The following is a 23,530-nucleotide window of genomic DNA, read 5'->3' as shown; positions in this document are numbered from 1 at the left end:
GCCTGTGAATAGCCTCTGCACTCCAGCCTGGGCAACAATGAAGACCCCTTCTCTAAAAAAAAAAAAAAAAAAAAAAAAAAAGCTTAATAAACATTGAGTAATTATATCAGGGTTTATGTCCTCTGTATTATTTAGTTGGTAAAACATACGTGCCAAAAGTGAGTATTGAGGCAAGAACCTCCTTAAACCTTATAAAGTATTTCTGAAGACTTCAACCAGGCTATTGATTATAGTTTCATACCTTTCCCCCCACTAGCCATGAGATGCTATATTCTGAGACTAGTTATTCCATCTGTCTGAACAAGAGGAAAATAATATTTGTGTAAAATAGCAGGTAAGGATACTTGGAACAATGTTCAAAGTTACCTGTTTCAAAAGAAGGACTAACTCGTCTCTTAAAATTACAATTTGGTCAGTGATGGATGTATGCACTTTTTCAATATTTTGAAAAGAACACAGCAAGAACTATTTAGTGTTCCTGTTTTTCAGATAATAGAGCTTAAATACCTGTAAAAAATGTTTTGGAAAAATAATTCTTAAGATAAAAGTTTTGATGAGTCTTCTGCTTAAAGAAAAAGAAGTTAAGCACCTACAAAGCTGTCCATAAAAACACAATAAAAAAGTGGGGAGAGTTTTGCTGATAAGACAGATTCTCTTTTGTTCGATGTTGCAAAAACGTTTTTTAAAGTATTACAAATGTTGTAGGTTTTTAAAATTTATCAGAGCAAACAGATTCTTTCAGATATCTAATTCTAAATAATGGGTATAAATTTGTGAAAGGCAGTTTTTGAAATCTGAACTCTCATTGCAATTTTACATGAAGAACACTGTAGGCAGATACCCAAATAAATGTGTGTGGTATTTCAGGGGATTATAAGGGAATACTTCATATTTGGGAATAATTTTTGAAATCCTGATCTGGAATCTGTTCTTGTACAGATTTGAGTATGAGCACAGTGGAAGAGGATACTGACACAGTAACAGTAGAAACTGTGAACTCTGTGACTTTGACTCAGGACACAGAAGGGAATCTCATTCTTCACTGCCCTCAGAATGGTAGGAGAACTTGCTGACATATAATTCTGACTCTCTGAATTTATGAATTCCATGTCACTTTTGACCCCTATTGCCCAAATAGGGGTCTAGGTGCCTATGAGTTTAGGCTGCACAGTAGAAAAGGAGATTATCTCTTTAACATAAATGTTAGTTTTTGTCAATCTTGTTGCTATGTTATAAATAGGATCTGTTGAGCCCCCAAAGGTAATGATGGAATAACTATAATATATACTTATTTTTTTATACTAATTGGTACCAGCAACATATTTAATACATTAGAAAATGTAGAATTATTCCTCAGTGCAAGTAGACTTTTTTGTTAGAAACTGTGTTAAAGAATTGTACACAATCATTTCAATATGACTTAATATGCTGATCTACAATGAATTAAGATTCAATAGCCTTCCATCTGATAATTTTGTTGTTACTCCTCTACTTGCTCATTATTTATGTCATTTATTTATTGCGCTCTTAAGTTCATCTTTACTCAACCTAGGTTCTGTCTTCTCTTCTCACTCTGTACATAATTCATAGGTTATTTAATTCAAACTTAGGATTTTAAGTAGCACCTACCTATAAAGATGACTCAGACTCTGTCTTTATACAGAATTCTCTGTGCTTCTCATAGGCATCTTAAGTTTCATACGTCCCAAACAATCCTTACATGTACTTCCTAAACCTAGTTCTCTTTTTTCCTTTCTCTGTGAATTTCATTACTTAGTGTCCAGATCATGAATGTGGTAGGGAATAAATTATTTCTCTCATTGCCTACATCATTTCATTTGAAGACTTCTTGATAGTATTATGTTTTTTAAATCCATTGCATCCTCTCTGTTTCAAGCCCGCCTTTGTTAGTTCAGTTTCTCATTTCTCATCTAGGTAGCTCTAATAGCCTTTTAACCAATGTCCTACCTATAATTCATCTTTCAAGCAGCTGATGAAATTGTTCCTGATACATTTAACAGCATAAAGCTTCCCAAGGTTTTTAGAATATAGTACAGGTTCTTTAATTTGGCCCATAGGCCTCCAGTCATTTCTGCTTTCCTCATAGTCTTACCTCCTGCCGCATTTCATATACCTGTGTTCCAGCAGATCACACTATTTTCCTAACATACCTATACCTTAAGCTTCTCATACGTCCATGTCATTGCACATATTGCTTCTACTGCCAAGAGAGATAGCAGTTTTCCCCAGGCTTCCCTTCCCTTTCAAGTTTAAGACACCGCCTTCAGGAGTTGAATACTGCAGTAGGCATAGAAAGGCAGTGTCCTTTTGAATCCTGTTTGCACAACTAGGTTTAGTTAAATGAGTAAATTGGTAAGAAAATTTTTTTAATAGATAAGAAAATTGTAGAGCTATTTTAGAGATTTTGTTTTCCCTCATTGGTTTGAAATTTTTGAGATTTTTGTTTGTTTGTTTTCTTCCATTAGAAGCGGATGAAATAGACTCAGAAGATAGTATTGAACCTCCACATAAAAGGCTTTGTTTGTCCTCTGAGGATGATCAGAGTATTGATGATTCTACTCCTTGCATATCAGTTGTTGCACTTCCACGTAAGTCACTACGTATTAAGAGCCATAGAGTTCCCTTTTAAAATCAAAGTTTAGCTTCCAAGACATTCAGTTGGCATTTCTAATAGACTTGGACTTTTACTGCTTTTTTCTTCATTTAGTCGAAACACCTCTTTTTAGCTAACAATAAATACTATGTGCCAGGCATATCGTTAAATACTTTTACGTATATTGCCTACTTTAATCTTCCCAACCTTTTTTTTTCAATTGCCCCACAAGGAGCCTTTTTAGACTTTTTTTTTCCTGATTGTACTTTTCATGAGAAGTACAATATGTCCTCAAAAATAGCTTGTATTTCTTAATGTACTGTTTGTATTTCCTTGCTTTGTTCATAAAGATAATAAAATTGTTTGTCACGTGCATTTCCCCCCACCCCAAGAACCATATTTGCCCTCATTGAGAAGAAAGCATGCTTTACAATAGGTACTAATATTGTTATTCCTATTTTATAAGTCAGGAAACTGAGACACAGAAAATTATAATAACTTGGCTAAGAGCATATCTAGGCATTCTGGTTCCTGTAGTACATACTCTTAACCCCAATGCCATATTGCCTCTTCAGTATGCTATATGACAACGTGAAAGTTAGAAGCCTAATTAGTTTATTCTTACTGAGAAAGTTCTTAATGTGTTTCTATTTCAAGATCATTTAGAGTAGACTGGCTTCTATAGGAGGTATAATATTTCAAGTGCAGTACTGTTGGCACAAGACAGCATACCAACTGCAACATTAGGTTGTATTTCTGATTTGCTTAGTAAAGAGTGTGCAGTGTTGAGGAAGATGCTTTAGTCCATGGCAATGGGGATGGAACACATGGCTGTTGGCACTCTTAGCACAAAGGAGGGTTTTGCCATAGCTGAGAACTTTGATTTTACACTCAGCATCAGGCAAAATCACATCTTCATCTTTTGAAAAAGCAAGACTAGGTTTTCAGAATGGAAAATCATATCTTAACAAGTAGATATGTACTCTGAATTTAGAGTTAATTGCTTGCTAAATTGAACAGAAAAACTTTTAGTTTACTATAAGAGTTAATTGAAAAACAGTGTTAATATTGCTTCCAGTTGTGGCATAAACAAGCATAACATTTCTAATTAAATATTCTTTCTTCCTGATGATTCCTATGTTTTTTAAAAATCTTTGCTAATTTGACTATCATTATGTTGTGATTCAATTCTAAAACTTAATTGGCCTATCTGTACAGATGTAATCCTAAATATTTTCTAAGCTAGAATTTTTGAGTGGCTATTTTGATATAAATTGACTTCAACCAATTCGTTTTGTTAAAGTGCAATGCCTTGTTCATGATTGTAGGTTCAAACTACACTGGTATTAGTTTTATTTTATGGTGGTAAACCAAATCCTTCATGGCGCTGTTCACTTAGCTTCAGATAATAGAGGTATGTTGACATGAAAGCACATGAGCTGCTTAATGTTGGGTCATGGCATCATCACATATGGAAGACACACTGGAGCCTAATGTTTAGCAATAAGACTGATAAAGTTTATCTGTCTGGATCGTAAAAATCCTCATAGCATCAGCCTGACTCTCATATTAATCATTCTAACTCACCACTTCTTTTTGTAGTCATCTGCCACTACATTTATCCCATTTCCTATTTATCGTTGTAACTATATAGTGATTACAGTATTCGTCTAGATGATTCTTTCAGTACCTTAGCCTCTTATTCCTTTTGTTCTCCATTTATTACTCCCTTTACCACTCTTACCTATTACTAGAGTCCATTTGTGATCTATTTCAGACTTTCTGTTTTCCTACCACTACTTCTGTCTTTCCAGCTCACTTGCTGTAGGACTCTAACTCGTGTAGTCTTTTGCCTCACTGGGCCCCATTGATCCTATTACGTTTTCATTGTTCCTTCTCTACTTGTATCCTTTCGTTCCTTTTTACCCTGTTTTACTTTTATGGTTAATCATTATAATCACTGTCTTGCATTCACCAAGTCCTTTTTTTTCTGTCACTTATTTGGTGAAAACATAACTGTCTAAATCTATCTTTGCCTGTTTATGTCTGTACCAGTGCAGCTAATTGAAAAGTATTAGAGAAAAATGGCACAAGCAGGCTGACTATTCTCACTCTAATTCCTGATCATTAACCTGAAGTGGGCTCATAATGCTGACCACCAGTAACAACAGCTCTCTAGTGTTCTTTTTCCCACTCTGAGATGACTGTTTGATTTATCCCGAAACTTGCAAATACCTTTTCCACCTTTTTACTCTGAGCTGATAACCCTATTCCCTCTTCACAAAGAAAATGGAAGTAACCAGAAAATAATTTCTACAAATTCCCACTACCACAGATACATACCTACCTGCATCTGTGTCCATCCATATATTTGTTGTCCTATCTTAGGCCCACCCTTCCATTTACTTGATTTCATCCCCTTTACCTACTCAAGGACATTGTTCCAATAATTATTTTGTCTCTTCTGTATCACCAGTGTTTCTTCTACTGAGTCATTCCCACAGTATCACAAACATACTGTTATTTTTCTTTAAAAAGTCCCTAGTCAGGCGTGGTGGCTCATGCCTATAATCCTAGCACTTTGCAGGGCAGAGGCAGGCAGTTTGCTTGAGCCCAGGGGTTTGAGACCAGCCTGGGCAACAAGGCAAAACTCTGTCTCTACAAAGAATACAAAAATTAGCCGGGTGTGGTGGTGCACGCCTGTAATCTCAGCTGCTAGGAAGGCTGAGATGGGAGAATTGCTTGAGCCTGGGAGGTTGAGGCTGCAGTAAGCTGTGAGTGTGCCACAGCACTCCGGCCTGGGCAACAGAACAAGATCCTGTCAAAAAAATAAATAAAAAGTTCCTTTAGCTCACTTTTGGTTCTTACTCAATTTTCCTCCTTGCCTTTAGAGCAGAATACCTTGAAAATTGCCTATATTTGCCTTCATTTCCTTTCCCCATTTTTCCTTAAACTTACTCCAGTCAAGCTTTCATCCCTTAACTGAACTGTTTTTCCCAGCTCTCCAAAGACCTTGTTGCCAAATTCAATGGTCACTTTTTTAGTGTTTGCGTTACTTGATCTGTTGGCAACTTTTGACAATATTTATTACTCCCTCCTCCCTGAAACGTTTTCACTTGGCCTGTAGAAAACATTCCTCTGGTTTTCTATTTTTCTGTCCATTTCTTCTCAGTCTTCACTGCTGACTTTTCCATGTCACCAGAACCTCTAAATGTGGAGCACCCCAGGACTAAGTCCTTAGATTGCTTCTTTGATTTCTTTACTCACTTTTTAGGTGATCTCAACTCAAGGTTTTAAATACTATCTGGTGTTAACTACCAGATTTATTCCAGACCAGACTTCTCATTCTTTAAATATTTAGCAGTTGTCTCAAACTAATGTGTTTAAAGCAGAGGTTCTATAACTTCCTGAATCCTTAAATTTGTTTCTTTTGCAATCTTCTCCTACTAATTAGTAGCAGGTGTATTCTTCCAGTAGTTTTGATTTAAAAAAAAAAAAATTTAATGTTATCCTTGGCTCTTCAGTCCCTTGCATCTCTGTCTACAAATCATAGTGGCTCTGCCATCCAAAATACATTCACAATTTGAACTACCAGCCACTCTCACTTGCCTTCACCCTAGTCCAAGCCACCAACCTATCTTTTTTGCATTTGCCCTTCAGACTGTTTTTCTTACAGCAGCCAGAGTGAGCCTTTTAAAATAAAAGATTATATTATTCCTCTATTCAAAATCTTCCAGTCGTTTCCCACCTAAGAGTTAAAACCAAAACCTTTTGGCTTACAAGGCCCTATACAATCTCCTACTGTTCTTGTTTAGTCTGCTTTAGCTACACTGGCCTCCTTGCTATTCTCATGAACACTCCAAGCATGCCCTGTCTCAGAGCCTTTGCACTTGGCTCTCCTTGAAATGCTCTTCCTTGAGATACCTGCAAAACTAGCTTCCATCCTCACTTGTTCCAAGTCTTGGTCACTTTTCCTAGCCTCCTATATAAAATTTCAATACTGTCCTCCACCCCAACACATTCCCTTTCCTGTTAGGTTTCTTCTCACTACTAATCACCATCCAACGTAGTATCTTGTCCATTTTGTGTCTTTCCCCACTAGAATACAGGCTCCATGAAGAAAGGATTTTTGTTTCCCTTGCTCACTGCTATATCCCCAGCACCCACAGCAATATCTACTATGAATTAGGTGCACATTAAGTATTATTAAGCAAGCGAATATATACATGTGAAGATGTATTAACAAGGAGTGTGTTAGGAAATTAGATGATCATGTTTTTTTTCCCATGGATATTTTTAGAATAATTAGAACTTGCCATTATTATTCTGGAGATGAACGTTTCCTTTTCTTGAAGTTTCAGAAAATGACCAGAGCTTTGAGGTGACCATGACTGCGACCACAGAGGTAGCAGATGATGAGGTTACTGAGGGGACTGTGACACAGATACAGGTATAGTAAATCTTTTAACTGGCCCCAGGAGGATGATGCTTTACACATTGCTTAGGTGATAAAATGATGAGAAACCTCAGCCTCCCAAGTAGCGAAGACTACTGGCACATGCCACTGTGCCCAGGTTTAGCCCTTATTATGAAACAAATTACAAAGTTTTTTTGTTTTGATTACTGCCAAAGAGTTAATGAATTATAATTTAATATTTAGCCTCTTGGTTTGTTATCACCATTTCAGTGAACAAAAAACTTTTCATAATAATTTCTAATATTTGTTTAATAAGATTAACTTTAGACACAAAATGGACAAGATGTGAACTGAAAGTCAGCATAGTTAAAAACCCCTTCAGAAATAGTCTGATTCTTACTGTATCTTTGCTGTAAACCAGGTGCAGCTATTTTGACATAGTTTGGTAGTTAATGTACTGTGTCTCCTTCCAGTGATGAGACTAGCTTGAAAAAGTCCCTATGTATATAGTACTTTGTATTATATTAAAAGTCCCTATGTATATAGTACTTTGTGGTTGCAAGAGGTCTTCAGTGGGCTGAATATTTTAGATTTCTAAGCCTTATATATATATTATAGGCATGAAATCCTGCAACCAACTCATAAAAGCTTCATTTTAAAAGCAACAGCATACTAAATAAAGCTGAGTAAACTTGATAGATGCATAAAGTAGTGAAAAATGGAGGTAAAATACTGTAAGACTTTTTAATATTTATATATCATGTATAGATAGGTACCCTTCAAGGTACCTGAGTCTCCTGCTGTTGTACTCACTAAACTCATTTTATTGACAGTGTTGAATACTACTGCTACTGCTTAAGAATTATTTGCTCATTTGAGGGAAAATTTGAGCCATAAGGCATTAAATGTTTGCCCCCAAATAGTGGTTAATCAGCGTAACAGACTTATTCCTAAGGTTCATGGAATGGGCTGTGCTATATAGACATACTTTGAGAAATGGTGATTTGATTCTCATATCCTACTGATTAAGAGAAGATAATTTAAGAGCATTTTCTACATTATAGTTCTTAAAAGTGAGTATTGTATGTATCAAGGTCTTTTGATAGCTCTCTGTTACACTCTTTACTGATGTATAACTCTAGGATCAAATCTTATAAAAATTGTGATCTTCAGAATATAAGAAGCCTTAGACACATATAGTCTGTCTCAATTCTTAGCTTTATACAAGTCCCTCTTGATTTAAAAAATCAAAAAGTGTGACATAAATAGAGGGCTTTAAAACTTATTCACACTTGTTCCAGTGATTTCCAGCTTTTTGCCCACGGATTCAAAAACACTTTCATAAACACACTATGTGTATTACCACCAGGTATAAAAGTAAAGTAATAGGCAACAATAGAAATGTGGCTTTTCTCCTAATTGTACCTTGGTTGTCCACTGACAGCGTACTACCTCTTTCCAGGAGAGATGAGGACAACTTATCTCTTTCCAAGAGAGATGGGTTTCAATTTCTCTTCATATTAGAAGTTCAGTTTCTGTTTATTCAAGAAGTAGTAATCCAATCCTTCTTAGGATTTACCTTCAGCCGGTGACATTGCTTAGTTTTTTTTTAGCCCAGAGACTGAAATTGGGTTGAGTGGTCACTAAACACGTGACTCTTCCCTTCTTCTGCCTATGATAGGCTAATACCTCATACAGTAGCACTGTTGCCAGGTCTTCCTCATTTACATTACGGTTCTCTGTAGGCCAGGGTCAACTCTGCGGAAGGCAGCTTTTTTCCCCTGCAGAGTTTGTTAGATTAGATATGCTTGTAACTGAAAATACAGCTAGTGGTGGTTGCACAGAAGACTTAGCTGCATTAAGAATAAGTAGTACCATACAGTTCTTTGAGAGAAAGGTGCATTAATAAGGCTCTAGAGGTTGGCTAAAGCAAAGTTGTCAGAAAACAATAAGCGGACCATGATTTTGCAATAATGACTTACGATTGAGCCTGTTAATATTTTAAGTTAAGAGATGACATTATTGGTGATTTAGGCAGCAAGCTTATCTCTGAGGGCATTAACAAATCATAACACCCAACCCTAGGACTTCCATTTTCCTATCTAGAACAGATAACAACTGTATATTGTATATTATTGAGCTCATTTACATGTGTAAATATTTAAATTTCCCTGAATATTCTATGTTGATTTAAATACTTAATGGACTCTTGGCCCATTTTATATAAAACTGAAGCCAATAGTACATTTAATTGCTTAAATGAAAGTCATATTGTGTTGATGCATATAATTTTGTTTTCATACTGCGATAATAAAAACAGCAAGAAATATTTTTTTGTAAATTGAATATATTTTTACTATATCTAAAACAAGTGAATTCCGTATGACTATATTTAAGTTTTATAATGCTTAGCATTACAAAGATGAATCCAGTTGGGCATTAAATCAAGCTGCCGTTTTTTTTTTGTTTTTTTTTTTTTACTTTTACCTTTTCAAGATTTTGCAGAATGAGCAACTAGATGAAATATCTCCCTTGGGTAATGAGGAAGTTTCAGCAGTTAGCCAAGCATGGTTTACAACTAAAGAAGATAAGGATTCTCTGACTAATAAAGGTAAGATACACTGTGAATTTTAGTGCCTAGTGAAAAAAAGTGGAGATAGAAAGGGCTTATAGTCATCAGGATTCTGAGTTGGACCTTCATCAATGGGATTGAGCAGTTAGAGTAATTGAGCTTTTCTAACTGAATTAAATTTGGCCCCAAATGACTTTGAGTTAAGGTTATGAAACCACCATTTGTTTTTCAGTAATTAATAATTATTTTTCTCCTTCTGATTTGAAGTAAATTTTGTCTTGTTAATTTTTGAACAAATGCATAGTGGTGGCATTTAAGACAATATAGTTATTGCTTATGAGAGTAGGAAGTCAAGCCTTTTCAAGGGTCTGCTAACTTTGGTCTGATAAGCAGCTTAGAGGCTCAAGGTAACAGTGTTTATAGTGTTGGCTATGCTCAAGCATAGCTGGGGAAGGTGCTACAAAAAAGTGAGGGTTGTGTCTGTGCCACTCTGAAGTACAGAAAGGAAGCAGAAAAACGTAAATAATTTTCAACCACTGTATAGTAAATACTCATTAAGAATACATTATTCACTTGGTATTCAATATTTACCTTGCCCTGGAGTTTTTGTATATGTTCTTTTTGCCCATAAAATTTTCACTGGAGAAATTTTTCAAAAAGTTTTGAACATGTTTGGCTTTTTTTAAGTTTCTTTTTCTTTTTAGCCGTTCTATATTGTTGAAAGGCTAAGAGAGGTAATATTTTTTAAAATCTTTTAATAACCATTGTCTTTTTTTAGTAGGGTCAAATAAATGTATTCTAGCGGAGAAGTTACAAAAGCAAGTTTACTTAGAGACCTTTCAGATTTCAGAGGAATGAGAAATGAAATTAGCTAAATTTTATCCCCAACTATAATTTAATCACAAAGGAAATCTTTGGTGTTTTATTTCTTTCAAGGAGTAACATTTTTTATAACATTACTTGTTTTCTTTTAAAGGACATAAATGGAAGCAGGGGATGTGGTCCAAGGAAGAAATTGATATTTTGATGAACAATATTGAACGCTATCTGAAGGTATCTTATGGCATATTTTTATGTTTCACTAATTTATTGCCAATTGCAAAAATATCAACACAGCATGTTGTATGCACTTATTAGGAGCTTTTTACTTATTTTTGTAATGGATTTTTGTAATGGCTAACATGTTGTAGCTGAATAATTCTAAAATACATTATTATAGTACAATAATATTTTGAATTCTCAGTTTAAAATAGCTTTACTGCTTTAGTTACCACCCTAAAGTTTAGATAAAATCTTAGTAGCCTCTCAGCATTTTAAAGCCTTATCTTTTCAAGAAGCCTAAAGAGTTTAATTTATATTGTTTAAAGCTTAAGGTATGCATCTTTGTTTTTTTTTGTTTTGTTTTTTTTTTTTTTTTTTTTTTGAGACAGTCTTGCTCTGTTGCCCAGGCTGGAGTACAGTGGCACAGTCTCAGCTCACTGCAACCTCCGTCTCTTGGGCTCCAGCTATTCTCCTGCCTCAGCCTCCTGAGTAGCTGGGATTACAGGCATGCACCACCACGCCCGGCTAATTTTTGTATTTTTAGTAGAGACAGGGTTTCACCATGTTGGCCAGGCTGGCCGCAAACTGCTGACCTCAGGTGATCCGCCCATCTTGGCCTCCCAAAATGTTGGTATTACAGGCATGAGCCACCACTCCCGGCTAAGGTATGCATCTTTGAATGAATTTTTGATGTCGTAGTAGTCCTTACCTTTTAAAAAAATCAAATATTTCGTTTATTTTCTTATTCAGGTTTATTTCTTGTTAGCTTAGTACTCTTCATTAAATGTCTTTTGAACACAGTATTTTTAAGGCTTTGGATTGTGTTAAGGCATGGATTGCTTTAACAGTGTTTGCTTTTGAAGTCAGTGATCCATTTGGGCAGACTGGAAACAGGTGAAGAGTGATAGAAAGCCTGGTATCATGTGAATGATACATGTGAATTCTGTACAGGATTACAGAGAGAAGAGTTTTTAGAGCAGTTATGGAAAATTTTGGAAGAGAAAGGATTTGAGCTGTCTTAAAGGATAGAACTTGGGCTAGAGTAGAACTTGAGGGAACTGCATGAATACATGCTGAAGCAGCAAGAAATCAAAGATCAAAACCAACACACATGAAATTAACCCCTTTACCTTGAACTAAGATAAATAGCCTCTGGAAAACTGGGCTCTGAAGTCCATGCCAAAGAATTTGAACTTTATCTTATAAGGGATGAGAAGCATTAAAGGGTTTAAGAAAAGCTAGTAGTTTAGTTGAGTAAGAAATTGGTGGGGTAAATCTGTATTCTCAAGGAAATCTTTCCAGAGACTTGCTGGCCATCTCTGTAATGGAGTTAGATTCAAATAGTGTTATGTCTAAAATGTAGATCATCAGCATCATTTGGGGAAGGATGGTATACAGTGTTTAACCATTCTCCTATCGTTTGATATATTGACTGCTTACTATTTTCCACTCTACACTAATGTAGAAATGCAGTGCTGCCTAGAAGGTCCACATTTTTAAGTTTAATTTTAACTGCAACTTTCCCAAGCTAAGCTTTTTGAAATACAGAATTTTAAAACCCTAATTCTTCACTAATAAATGAGATCCTTCCACCATGTTTGTTGTTTTAAGAGAAACAGAAATACAGTGGCCATTGAAAATGAATCCAGAAGTGTATTTCAGTTGTCCTGTAGTCACATATGCTTTAGTTAAACCTGGAAAATGCTAATAGTTTAGATAAAGCAGTAATCAGTGCTAAGGAACACTGAACTTTGAGAATTAAGCTGGTTTCTTGTCTAGGGGATTGAAGTAGATGATCTCCAAGGACCCTTCCAAGTTAATGTTAATGGGCAGGAGTGTGAGTAGGATTTGAGACCATTTAGAGGACTGTTTCAGTAGACCAACTGATTGTGGCAAAGGACTTAAACTACAGTGGTAGAAATAGAATTGGTAGGGAAAGGGCAGATAACCAAGTATCTGCAAGGATGCCTGAACTGAATGTTGGGAAAGAAGGAAAAGGAGTTAGAACAACTTAAGAGTTTTTATTTTAAGTGATTGGGAGAATGATGATCAGATTGGCAGAAATAGGAAATGTCCAAAAGATTATCTTGGAAAAAGATAATTTGTTCAATTTTGGTTTTTGACCATAGCTTTTATTATGTGGTGCTCTTCTAAGACTTCTGTAGAGCTAGTTTTAAACTTCAGAGAATTCCAATTAATTGGGTGTCATATGTTTCATATTTGGGTTAAAAGGATAAATGCAAGTAACTTCTACAAGCAAGAAAAAGGGCAAGGAGTGTGGCGGCAGAAGAATCTTTCATCTCACTCTGTGGTCATCCTGCAACACAGTGTGCTTGCATGTAGTAGCTCAGTAAATATTTAGGTTTAATCATTGGCAAAATTGGAATTGCATAATTGAAAGAATTTTAGAAACCATTCTAAAATTTAGAAATTTTTTGCTGTGAAGTTTCATACATTCAAAAGTGTATAAAATGCATACACTGTGATTTCACCTGTTTTTGAAATTTATATAAATAGATTCATTCTCTGGATATTCTGTAACTCAGTATTATTTTAATATCCTTACCCTTTTATTTAGGTGTATTTCATTGTGCAAATGTGCAAGTTACCCATTTCACAGTTAATGGTCATTTGGGTTCTTTTTAGTTTTTTGTTATTCATTTGTACAAATCTAGTGGGTGTTAATTATGGTTTTAATTTATTTCTCTGATAACATTTTGATATGCTTATTGGCTATTTGTGTTTCTTCTTTGAAATTCCTGTTTGTGTCTTTCACCAGTTTTTCTGTGGAGTTAACTATTTTACCAGTTTTTCTGTGGAGTTTAACTTAGACTTTCTTAATGTATGCTGGGTACTAATGGTTTCTTGGTTATTTGTATTACAGATACCTTGTCCCAATTTAGTGGCCTGTCTTTTCCTCCTCGTTAAGTGTCATTTGATGAGAAAAGATTTTTAACTGCAATATCAAATATATCATCTTTTTTGTTTGTTTTGCATGCATGCTTGCTTGTTTAAGAAATCATTCCCTGCCTCAAGGGCATGAAGACATTCTCACATTATCTTGTAAAAGTTTTATAATTCTGCATTTCATTGCTGTAGGTGTGAGTTATAATTTCAGTTGTATCTCTTTCTGTATAGATGTCTAATTCCTAATTTACAGTGTCCATTCTGTTCTAAATCAAGCTGCCACAAATTTGTTTCTAGGTTTTCTAACTTGTTTTCAGGTTTTGTTTGTTGATACTTAAACCAGTACAGCGCTGTCTTCAGAAATCCCAATATCTGATGGGGCAAGCCTCTTCATAAATATCGTGGCTGTTTTTGGCCCTTTGCTCTTTTGTTATAAATTTAGAATCAGCTTACAGAGAGTGAAACACTCAAATGGAGTTTTTATTGGATAGCATTGAATTTGTACATCAATTTGGGGGGAATTAATATCTTCACAGTATGTCATCTTCCTGTTTAAGAACATGGTATAACTTCATTTAGTTAGTTCCTCTTCAGTATCAAGTTTTATATTTTCCTCCATAAAAGACATTGATAACTTGCCTAAGTTCTGATGCTCTTAATTTTGACGCTGTGTGGGAACTTTTTAAAATATTATGTAAACTTTGTGTAGAAATGCAAATAACTGCATTTTGATTTTGTATCTAGCAACCTTGCTAAAATTAGTTCTTTTTTAAAGTAACATATTTTTTTTCATAGATTTTTGGGTTTCTACACATATATCACAAGTGATTCATCTTTTCTAATCTTTATAATTTTGATTTTTTAAAAAATCTGATTATCAGTGAATCCTAATTTGGTAAGACATATGAATATTGAATTTTATGAATGTTTTTCCCACGTCTGTTGAGATTTTACATTTTTTCCATAAAAAAATGTAACATTTTTTTTTCATAGATTTTTGGGTTTCTACATATATATCACAAGTGATTCATCTTTTCTAATCTTTATAATTTTGGTTTTTTAAAAAATCTGATTATCAGTGAATCCTAATTTGGTAAGACATATGAATATTGAATTTTATGAATGTTTTTCCCACGTCTGTTGAGATTTTACATTTTTTCCATAAATCTGCTGATGTGATTAATTACATTAATAGTTTTCCTGAAATTAACACAAACTTGTATTCCTGGGATAAAATCACTTTTTTACCTGGACATACTAATGTTTTTATGCATTGCTGGGTTCAGTGTGCTAAAATATTATTAGGATATCTATGTTAGTGAATGAGTTTGACCTGAAAATTCTTTTCTGAAACTGCCCTCCTCTGGTTTCACTATTAAGGTTATGCTAGCCTGATAAAATAAGCAAAGAAATGTACCCACTTTTTTTTTTTTTTTTTTTTAACTTTTGAATAGTTTAAGAACAGGATTATGTGTCTATTTGGTAGGATTTACCTATAATGTCATCTATGTCATGTGGGCCTAGTGTTTTTATTATGAGAATATTATTTAATAACTGACTAGATTTTCTTGATGGTCTGTGCCTATTCGATTTTCTGTCTCTTCCAGAGTCAGTTTTGGTAAGTTGATGTTTGTTGTCTTCTAGGAATTGATTCATTTTACCAACATTTAAATTTATTACCATAAAATTGTTCATTTCTGTTAATGGTCTAATCTCTGCAGCATCTCTATTTAGGCCTCATTTTTCCATTTCTAATACTGTTTGTGTCTTTTAAATTTTGACAGAACTTTAATCATTTCAAGTTTTATTAATCTTAATGGATGTTTTCAAAGAACCAATTTCTAGATTAGTTTATCCTTTCTATGCTTTGATTCTGGATTTCATTGATTTTGCTCTTGTGATTTCCTTTTGCTTTCTTTAGATCATTTTTAACTTTTTATAATTTTAAAAGAGTTGATGGAAATTGAATTTATGGAATTTGATAGTTTATTCTTGGAACATTTAAGTGTCACTTTTGTATCTCTTGCAACATCTTAAAAGTTTATATTTGATTTATTAATGAATTAGTGATATATTATTTTTCTAAATGCCATTGATGACCTTTAACATTAAAACAAATTTTAAAAGCATAGTATATCCATATGCATTTTATCAGAAATCCCTAAATCAAAGAAATGTAACCCATTTAGGCACGCGGAATAAAAGATGCTACAGAAATCATCTTTGAGATGTCAAAAGATGAAAGAAAAGATTTCTACAGGACTATAGCATGGGGTCTGAACCGGCCTTTGTTTGCAGTTTATAGAAGAGTGCTTCGCATGTATGATGACAGAAACCATGTGGGAAAGTATGAGAACTTGTAATGCTGCATGTTTTAATGTAATTAGGGGAAATATTTGAGGAACTGTCCATTTTTAAAAAAAAAAAAGAAATATAGTCAGGGTATTAATTGTTAATATTTTTATCCTCCAGGTCCATGTTGTGAATATGGTGAAACCTTATTATTAAAGCCTCTTTTAGAAATTAGGATCTAATTCACTTTATATAGGTTAGATTTAAGACTTGGCTTACTTAATATGTCAAAGTCTGCTTTGTAGTAAAGTAACATAAAAAATACAGTACTTGATTAAAGATTTAAGAAGTGTGAAAATAACTTGAAATTTATTGGTAACATTTTTCCTATTTATTTTTAGAATATAGCATTCCTAGGTCAGTGGCCTTTTTTTTTTTTTTTTTTAAATCCAGAATGGAAAAGAACTACATTTCTGAAAACAATGCATGGATTTCTGTTTTAGGTAGCATTTATGGGAAGGCATCATTAAGATTCTTCAAATGCAATGATTATATACTGTTACTGACATATTTTTAATTTCTCTTTGGAAACTTTAGGTGGCAGTAGTATGGCTTATTAGATACTGCCGAGCTAATGGTGGAGCTCTTTCTCTAGCTCTTCAGCAGCCTGCTAATGAAAGTACATTTGAAAGCTGAAGAGGATTAAATTATGTTTTTGTGACAGTGGAAAAAGAGAAAAAATTTTAAATGGAGCATAAATGACTTGTTAGCAATTCATAAACTTTCCATGCATTACAAATGGTTATAAAGTGAGCAGCCTTTCATAATTATTAAATGGACATTTTTAAAAAGAACATTACATTGGCTGTATTGAGTACTTGTCTACTGTAATAAAGAGCAAGAGTATGTCAGATGTCCATACCTGGGTAAAGGAAATGAAGATAATTTTAATTTGTTCAGTGCTTTGAGGGAATTTTCTGTAGATTTTCTTTTTAGCTCTAGTTTACAATGTCACCCATAAGTTTTTTTGGAATAGTTATGATTTGAGAGTGCCAAAATCTAAGTTTGAAATAAAGGAAGCGTTAGACAGCATAGGAGCAAATGTATGTTTTAAATGTTGATTCTTTTTCTAGAGAAAATTATACAATCCTTACCTTTATTATAACTAAAAATATTTACTGTTTAAAAAAAATAAAAATAGAAGCATTTATTTTCAACTGTTTTGTGTGTGTTTTTTGTTTTTTGTTTTTTTTTTTTTTTTTTGAGACAGAGTCTCTGTCGCCCAGGCTGGAGTGCAGTGGCGGGCATGATCTGGGCTCACTGCAGCCTCTGCCTTGTGAGTTCAAGCTATTCTCCTGCCTCAGCCACTCTAGTAGCTGGGATTACAGGCGCCCGCCACCAGCTAATTTTTCTATTTTTGGTAGAGACGGGGTTTTGCCATGTTGGCCAGGCTGGTCTCGAACTCCTTGCCTCAAGTGATCCGCCTGCTTTGGCCTCCCAAAGTACTGGGATTATAGGCGTGAGCCGCACCCTGCCTATTTTCAACTTTTATTAATCCACTTTAAAATGGGTTACTTTAAAAGTATTATATGCTAAGTGACTTAACATTCAGCTCCCTAAATGAAATTCTGATTTTTATTGAGGCTTTTAGCATTCATTGTTTTAATTGATTTTTAAAAAATTTCTCTAAATTTCTAGATATACACCTGAAGAAATTGAGAAGCTCAAGGAGTAAGTTTTAAAGTTTTTCTCATTAATTCTAATTTTTTATGTCTTACGTCCTTAAAAGTTTTACTTTGAAAATTTCAAGAGGTTTTTGGCAGACTGGTATAATTGAATTGTGCTATTAAGCATGATTGGCCTTAAAAAGATCACATCAAATCCATTACTTGCACAAAATAACCATTCTCATAATGTATAATCTGGTCTCCTGATGCCATTCACCAGATGCTTCCTCATACCACTAATAGGGGTTCCAGAAAAGGTTAAGGGGCCATTTTTGGTGGCCTGAAGACTAAATTTGGGGAATTTATATACCAGGATCAAAACCAGGGTTGTGCTACATGGCTTGGTTTAGAGTGGTGACTTGGCAAATGTTTCAGTGAATATCTGGGCTGACTTAACCTTGCAAAGGCTATTGAATCTCAGGAAGTAGAATTTTGCTTTATTAAGTTAGACCTTAAAGTATGGTTTAATGAATTGTATGGATCATGAAAAAATTTGAAGGTAGATTCTGTTTATAATGATAAAGACCTGTGAAACTTTAGATGTCTAAAGAAGAGTTTGTTGGGTATATGCTCAAAAGGGAAAGTCTGGGGCTTGCCTGGGAGATTGTGTCAGTAACCTGAGGGGAAATTGGTCTTTTTTGAACACATATCCAAGTTACTTATTTCTTCTCTGACCCAGGAAAAAGGCAATTGCTGCCTGTTTTTTTTTCACCCACAGACAACTGTGGACCCCAAAAAAAGGCCACACTTTCAAACTTTGGCTCTCAAAGTATTGCTGCCCACAACTTCCAAACCAGTCAAATGGGAAGAAGAAGAATGAAGAATAAATGATGAAATTAAAAGGGAGAAAACAATTGAACCAAATGCTGATTGGCAGACTCTTGTTTTAGGCTCCGGATAAAGCATGGCAATGACTGGGCAACAATAGGGGCGGCGCTAGGAAGAAGTGCATCTTCTGTCAAAGATCGGTGCCGACTGATGAAGGATACTTGCAACACAGGTACTGTGACTGCTACTGGTAGCGTTTTCTTGTCACCACTTAAGCCTCCTGCCCCTTAGGATACTGCCTTTTCTTTGCTCTGGGGGAGTGATTTAGATCATTCACCTTAGTTCAGACTTTATTCTAGTCTTCCTTTTCCTTGAGCTTATTAGATATATCAAACTAATCTTTTACTTTGTTTTTGTATAAGGTAACATTGTCTTCAGGGACACAACATCACCTTAGTGTCAAGATGATTCAGATCTAACATGTTTCAGTTTTGTAACAATTTCAATACTTCCCCAGTTGAGAAAGTATTTTGAAGACATACATGCAGCAAGTAATTTTAATTTAGGCCCATCTAACTGTTGAATTTACATTAGCAACAGCTAATCAGTGAGTGTTTATGAAAAACTTTAGTCACAGGTAAGTCCCAAATTAGGAAGAAGCTGTGTTCCAAAGATTTGTACATATTTTGCTTATTTTAAACTCAAAGTATATTTTTCCATAGAAAAAATTTATGATTGGTGTTTCAGTCCCCTGGCAAGACCACAAATGCCTCTTAATGCATGCAGATGTCCTGATCATACTGTTAAACCTAATCTTTGCGACCAACAACGTATTTAGGCTCTGCTATTAACTGTCATTTAACCTTTCTCAGCCTCACTTCCCTCTGTAAAGTAAAGAGATTAGAGTAGGTGGTCTCATAGTGCCCTTTTAGCCATAATGTTCTCTGAAGGATCCACAATCCATGCCCACTGTTTCAATTAAAAAAAAAAAAATTCTGAAGTTTAGCTTTAGCTTCTAGGGCATATACATTTTGACCTTAACCCCCTGCTCTAAAAATGAAATGAGAATTCTTTCCTGCTTAACTACTGCACTATCACTGTTACCTGCAGGGCAGTGAGAACATAAGTTCTACCAACTTTGTCATTCTGTGACATGGCTAGCTTAATGAAAGAAGCAGGGCTGTAAGCTTTAGATTTAGGATAGGATCTCAGAGTTTCATGTAAGATGCTGTGAGTACAGAACCCCTTTTGGTAACATAATTTGGAAGGACACAGTGGCATTTCCTGATTGCCATCCTGAGGGATTGATTGATCTGCCTGCTTCCTTCTCATGTTGTGACATACAGCTGCTGATGAGGCCATGCCATGAAACAGCACAGTCTCAAAGTAGTCCCATCCTTTAACACCATGCTAGAATAGGAGAGTAGGACTTTGTCTTGAATCCATCCACAGTATTCATAACTGTGCTTGGCATATAATGAAAATTCAATAAACATTTGCTAGATGAATGAAATCCCAAAGCAAGCAGTCTTTTTGACATTTTCTAGAGGTTTTTAGCTAGTAATAACAAAATGGAAACAGAGGTAAAGATGATGAAAAAAAAAGGCCTTTTTCACTTTCTGTTTTTCTGCTCTAGCTCCATAAGAAAAAGACAGAGAGGAACATTTGGGTTTATCTATTAGTGGGTTTATGCGTTTAGAAAACACAGGAATAAAAATAAATACTTGTATCAGACTTTACTAATATTTCATCACAGTAGCTTGGAGTTGGGATAATGGGGAAATAAGATGGTAGAAATCTAGTTTTTACTAAAATAGGTTGAGCCCATTGGTGTAATTTCCCTTGTCTCTCATCATTCATTCCTATAAGTAATGGCCTCTTGAACTTACTTTACTTTTGCAGAGCAGGGATTCTTAGGTGACAGTAAGAAAAAAAGCATGCCATTTCTTGTCTGTCAGCCATTGATGAAGCTCTTCCTACTTCACTGTTTATAAAGGACTTAGTGTAACTTGAGAATACATTCTTCTTTGTAGTTATGTTTTGGGTGGTTTTTCTTTTCATAATTGGTCACTGCTTTCCATTAGGATTCTTTATTTTCTTTTCTACTGAGACCCTTACTGGGCTAGTAAAATGAAACTGTCTTAGTGGGTATATATGGTTTTCCACCAGAGGGTCATTCAGAAACAAACTCTTAGTACTATTGCTTACTTCCTGTCAGTCCTTGTAAATACAGGGCTGAGTCAGATTTGTAAAAGAAGTTAGCAGTGGTAGTCTGGATGATTTCTTTCTTTCAGGGAAGTGGACAGAAGAAGAAGAAAAGAGACTTGCAGAAGTGGTTCATGAGTTGACAAGCACTGAGCCAGGTGACATAGTCACACAGGGTGTGTCTTGGGCAGCTGTGGCTGAACGAGTGGGTACCCGCTCAGAAAAGCAATGTCGTTCTAAATGGCTCAACTACCTGAATTGGAAACAGAGTGGGGGTACTGAATGGACCAAGGAAGATGAAATCAATCTCATCCTCAGGTTTGTGTCATGAATCTTGTAATGACAAAAGCCACTTAATTTCTGTGGATGTCTTGATAGACTTTCCTCTTTTGGTTTTCCTAGATGCCTAGTGTCTGAAAAGTATCCTTTCCATAGAGCACTACTGTTTAAGATCTTAAGTATTTCATATTGAGCTCTTTTGTTTAGTTTTGTGTTTGTTCCTTTTTTTTTTTTTTAGTGGGTTTAGTGCTCGTGCAAAGTACCAGATTGAAGGCGTGGAGACTGAAGTCCTCTCTATATCCACAGAACAGGTATGGCACAGGCAGCGGCAGTGCAACTTTTCCACTGTCCCACCAATGTGCCTCAGTCCTAGCCTAGGGGGAACACGTTTAGGATAAGAGGGCTGTTCAGTCTCCATGCCCTTCAATCCTTGGCTACTGTGTGCTAAGATTGCCAAGAAGGGGGCCCAGTCTGTAGTTACCTCCACACCTCCAAAGTGGACCAAATCAAACACATGCATTTCATACAAATTCGAAAAAGCTTTAAGATTTCATAGTCCCAGCTTATTTTTTTAAGTAGTTGGTTTAACCATTAAGACTTATTAACTAAAATGGGCAAAAATACTAGCAAGAAATTATTTAAGACCCTGAAATAATAGAGACTGTCACCATGGCTACTCCCTACTGAAAATCAAATCATCATCACAACAAAGCTAGAAAAGGAACAGATTTTTTTAAACCTCAAATTTTGTTGTACTATTGTGTTGTTTTTTGATTGCAGCTATTGCTTTTGTGTTATTTTGTTTTGGATTTTTTTTTCCAACTAGTCATCTTTATAAATAGCTCATTTCTAAATATTTTTGCTGAACAATGGAAACACTCAGATCCAGGAAATAAATGACTTAGTAAATGCCACACTATGAAACATTGCATATATACAACTAAATCTGTTCTTATTCTAACCTTTAGCATACTCCTTTTCCTTCACAGTTTCTCATCTGGCTCTAACTATTTATGGTTTAGCCCATTGGTTGTACCTTTAATTAAAAGTGGTTGCTGTTGGTATTTCTTAGCTGTTAGCTCTGAAAGCAGATCTGCACTCCTGGAATCCTTTCCCGTGCAACTTAACAATAGCATCTCATTGGCATAACCTGCCATTCCCTTTATTTGCCAGTGCAATTACCTGTAGTCAGAGGAGGGGTTCTTATAGAGAAATTAATTTAACGTCTAACAGATGCTTATTTTGTAACTGTAGGATAGCAGAACTTGATGTAGCTGATGAAAATGACATTAACTGGGATCTGTTAGCTGAGGGATGGAGTAGTGTCCGTTCACCACAATGGCTACGAAGTAAATGGTGGACCATCAAAAGGCAAATTGCAAACCATAAGGATGTTTCGTTCCCTGGTAATGTATTAACTTTTTAAGCTCCTCCCCTTTTCTTACCGTATTTACTCCTTAGGAGTGAGAGGTTAGAAGTTCTTTGCCCCAGCTAAAGAGATATCATAGCAGATTTCTGCTTAGACTTCTTCCCTGTTTCTCTCAGTAATTGTTTTCTTCCCCAGAGAAGAGTTAATACTGTTTGTAATTTCTAAAGCCCCTAAAATGAAAATGTACACACTTATTCTTGTTCTTCTATGTAAACTATCAGGAGGAAATAAAATCATGCCACATAACGATTTAATTTTTATGTTTTTAGAGACAGGGTCTAGCTCGGTTGTCCAGGCTGACATGCAGTGGTGTGATCATAGCTCACTGTAACCTTAAACCTGTCAGCTCAAGTGATTCTCCCACCTCAGCCTCCTGAATAGCTCGGACTACAGGCACACACCACCATGTCCAGCTATTTTTTTTCGTAGAGATGAGGTCTTGCCATGTTACCCAGGTTGGTCTCCAACTCCTGGGCCCAAGTGATCTTCCCAGCTTGGCTTCCCAATGTGCTGGGATTACCTGCATGAGCCAGCATAGCTGGCCACTCATAACCTTTCAGTCAACAACAGATGTCATACATAGTATTGGTCTCACAATATTAAATACTGTATTTTTACTTTTTTTCTGTGTTTAGATACACAAATATTTACCATTGTGTTACAGTTGCCTACAGTATTTGTTACAGTAACATGCTGTAAGGGTTTGTAGCCTAGGAGCAATAGACTATATAGATCATCTAGCCTAGGTGTGTAGTAGCCTGTACCATCTAGGTTTGTGTAAGTACACTGTGATGATCCCATGACAGAATCACCTAATGGCTCATTTCTTAGAACATATCCCCATCCTTAAGTGATTGATGACTATATTTTTATTTTGTACAAAGATGTACTTCTGAAAACCTAAGTTTAAGTCAACTTTTGTGAGTTGTATAATTTCAAATATCTTTAGCTAGGTGTGTTAGAGAAATTCTGTGATAAATTTGTAGAACAAAGGCTCTGTAATTTTCTAATTTTATTAATTATATAAATCTAGAGATCTTAAATTGGGTTTGCTTAAAGTGAAGCATACTTTTTGTTGCCTGTTTTGCATTTAGGTACTAAACTGAGTTGTACAGTCTGTTTAATTTAGGTTATTAAATTTATTCCCCTTATTATAGCACTCTTAACTTCCATTGTTCCAAAGGAAAATTTAATGCTGAGGAACTTTGGCTTGATGAAAATGTGTTTTTTTAAAATTAAATACCCAGGTATAGGCCAGGTGTGGTGGCTCATGCCTATA

At 35.2% G+C, this 23,530-nt stretch overlaps 1 protein-coding gene across 6 annotated transcripts in view; it reads left to right on the top strand.

Annotated features, from left to right (window-relative positions):
• The window catches only part of DMTF1 (cyclin D binding myb like transcription factor 1), a 44,046-nt gene that overhangs the window by 11,496 nt on the left and 9,020 nt on the right, over positions 1–23,530 (top strand). For 4 of the 6 annotated variants that reach the window (XM_054494064.2, XM_054494065.2, XM_054494063.1 and 1 more), the window contains 10 exons: positions 940–1,056; positions 2,487–2,609; positions 6,970–7,064; positions 9,528–9,642; positions 10,580–10,656; positions 15,741–15,898; positions 17,542–17,574; positions 18,461–18,570; positions 20,633–20,861; positions 22,077–22,228. In XM_054494064.2, coding sequence (XP_054350039.1) covers positions 948–1,056; positions 2,487–2,609; positions 6,970–7,064; positions 9,528–9,642; positions 10,580–10,656; positions 15,741–15,898; positions 17,542–17,574; positions 18,461–18,570; positions 20,633–20,861; positions 22,077–22,228 — 1,201 coding nt within the window. In that variant the 5' untranslated portion in view covers positions 940–947. The remainder of the gene's footprint in view (positions 1–939; positions 1,057–2,486; positions 2,610–6,969; positions 7,065–9,527; positions 9,643–10,579; positions 10,657–15,740; positions 15,899–17,541; positions 17,575–18,460; positions 18,571–20,632; positions 20,862–22,076; positions 22,229–23,530) is intronic. The other 2 variants (XM_054494066.2, XM_063667654.1) reach the window with 1 other exon arrangement.

The sequence above is a fragment of the Pongo pygmaeus genome, chromosome 6 (assembly GCF_028885625.2).
Source record: "Pongo pygmaeus isolate AG05252 chromosome 6, NHGRI_mPonPyg2-v2.0_pri, whole genome shotgun sequence".
NCBI lineage: Eukaryota > Metazoa > Chordata > Mammalia > Primates > Hominidae > Pongo > Pongo pygmaeus.
Note: the sequence above shows the minus strand (reverse complement) of the source record. Positions and strands in the feature narration are given on the sequence as shown.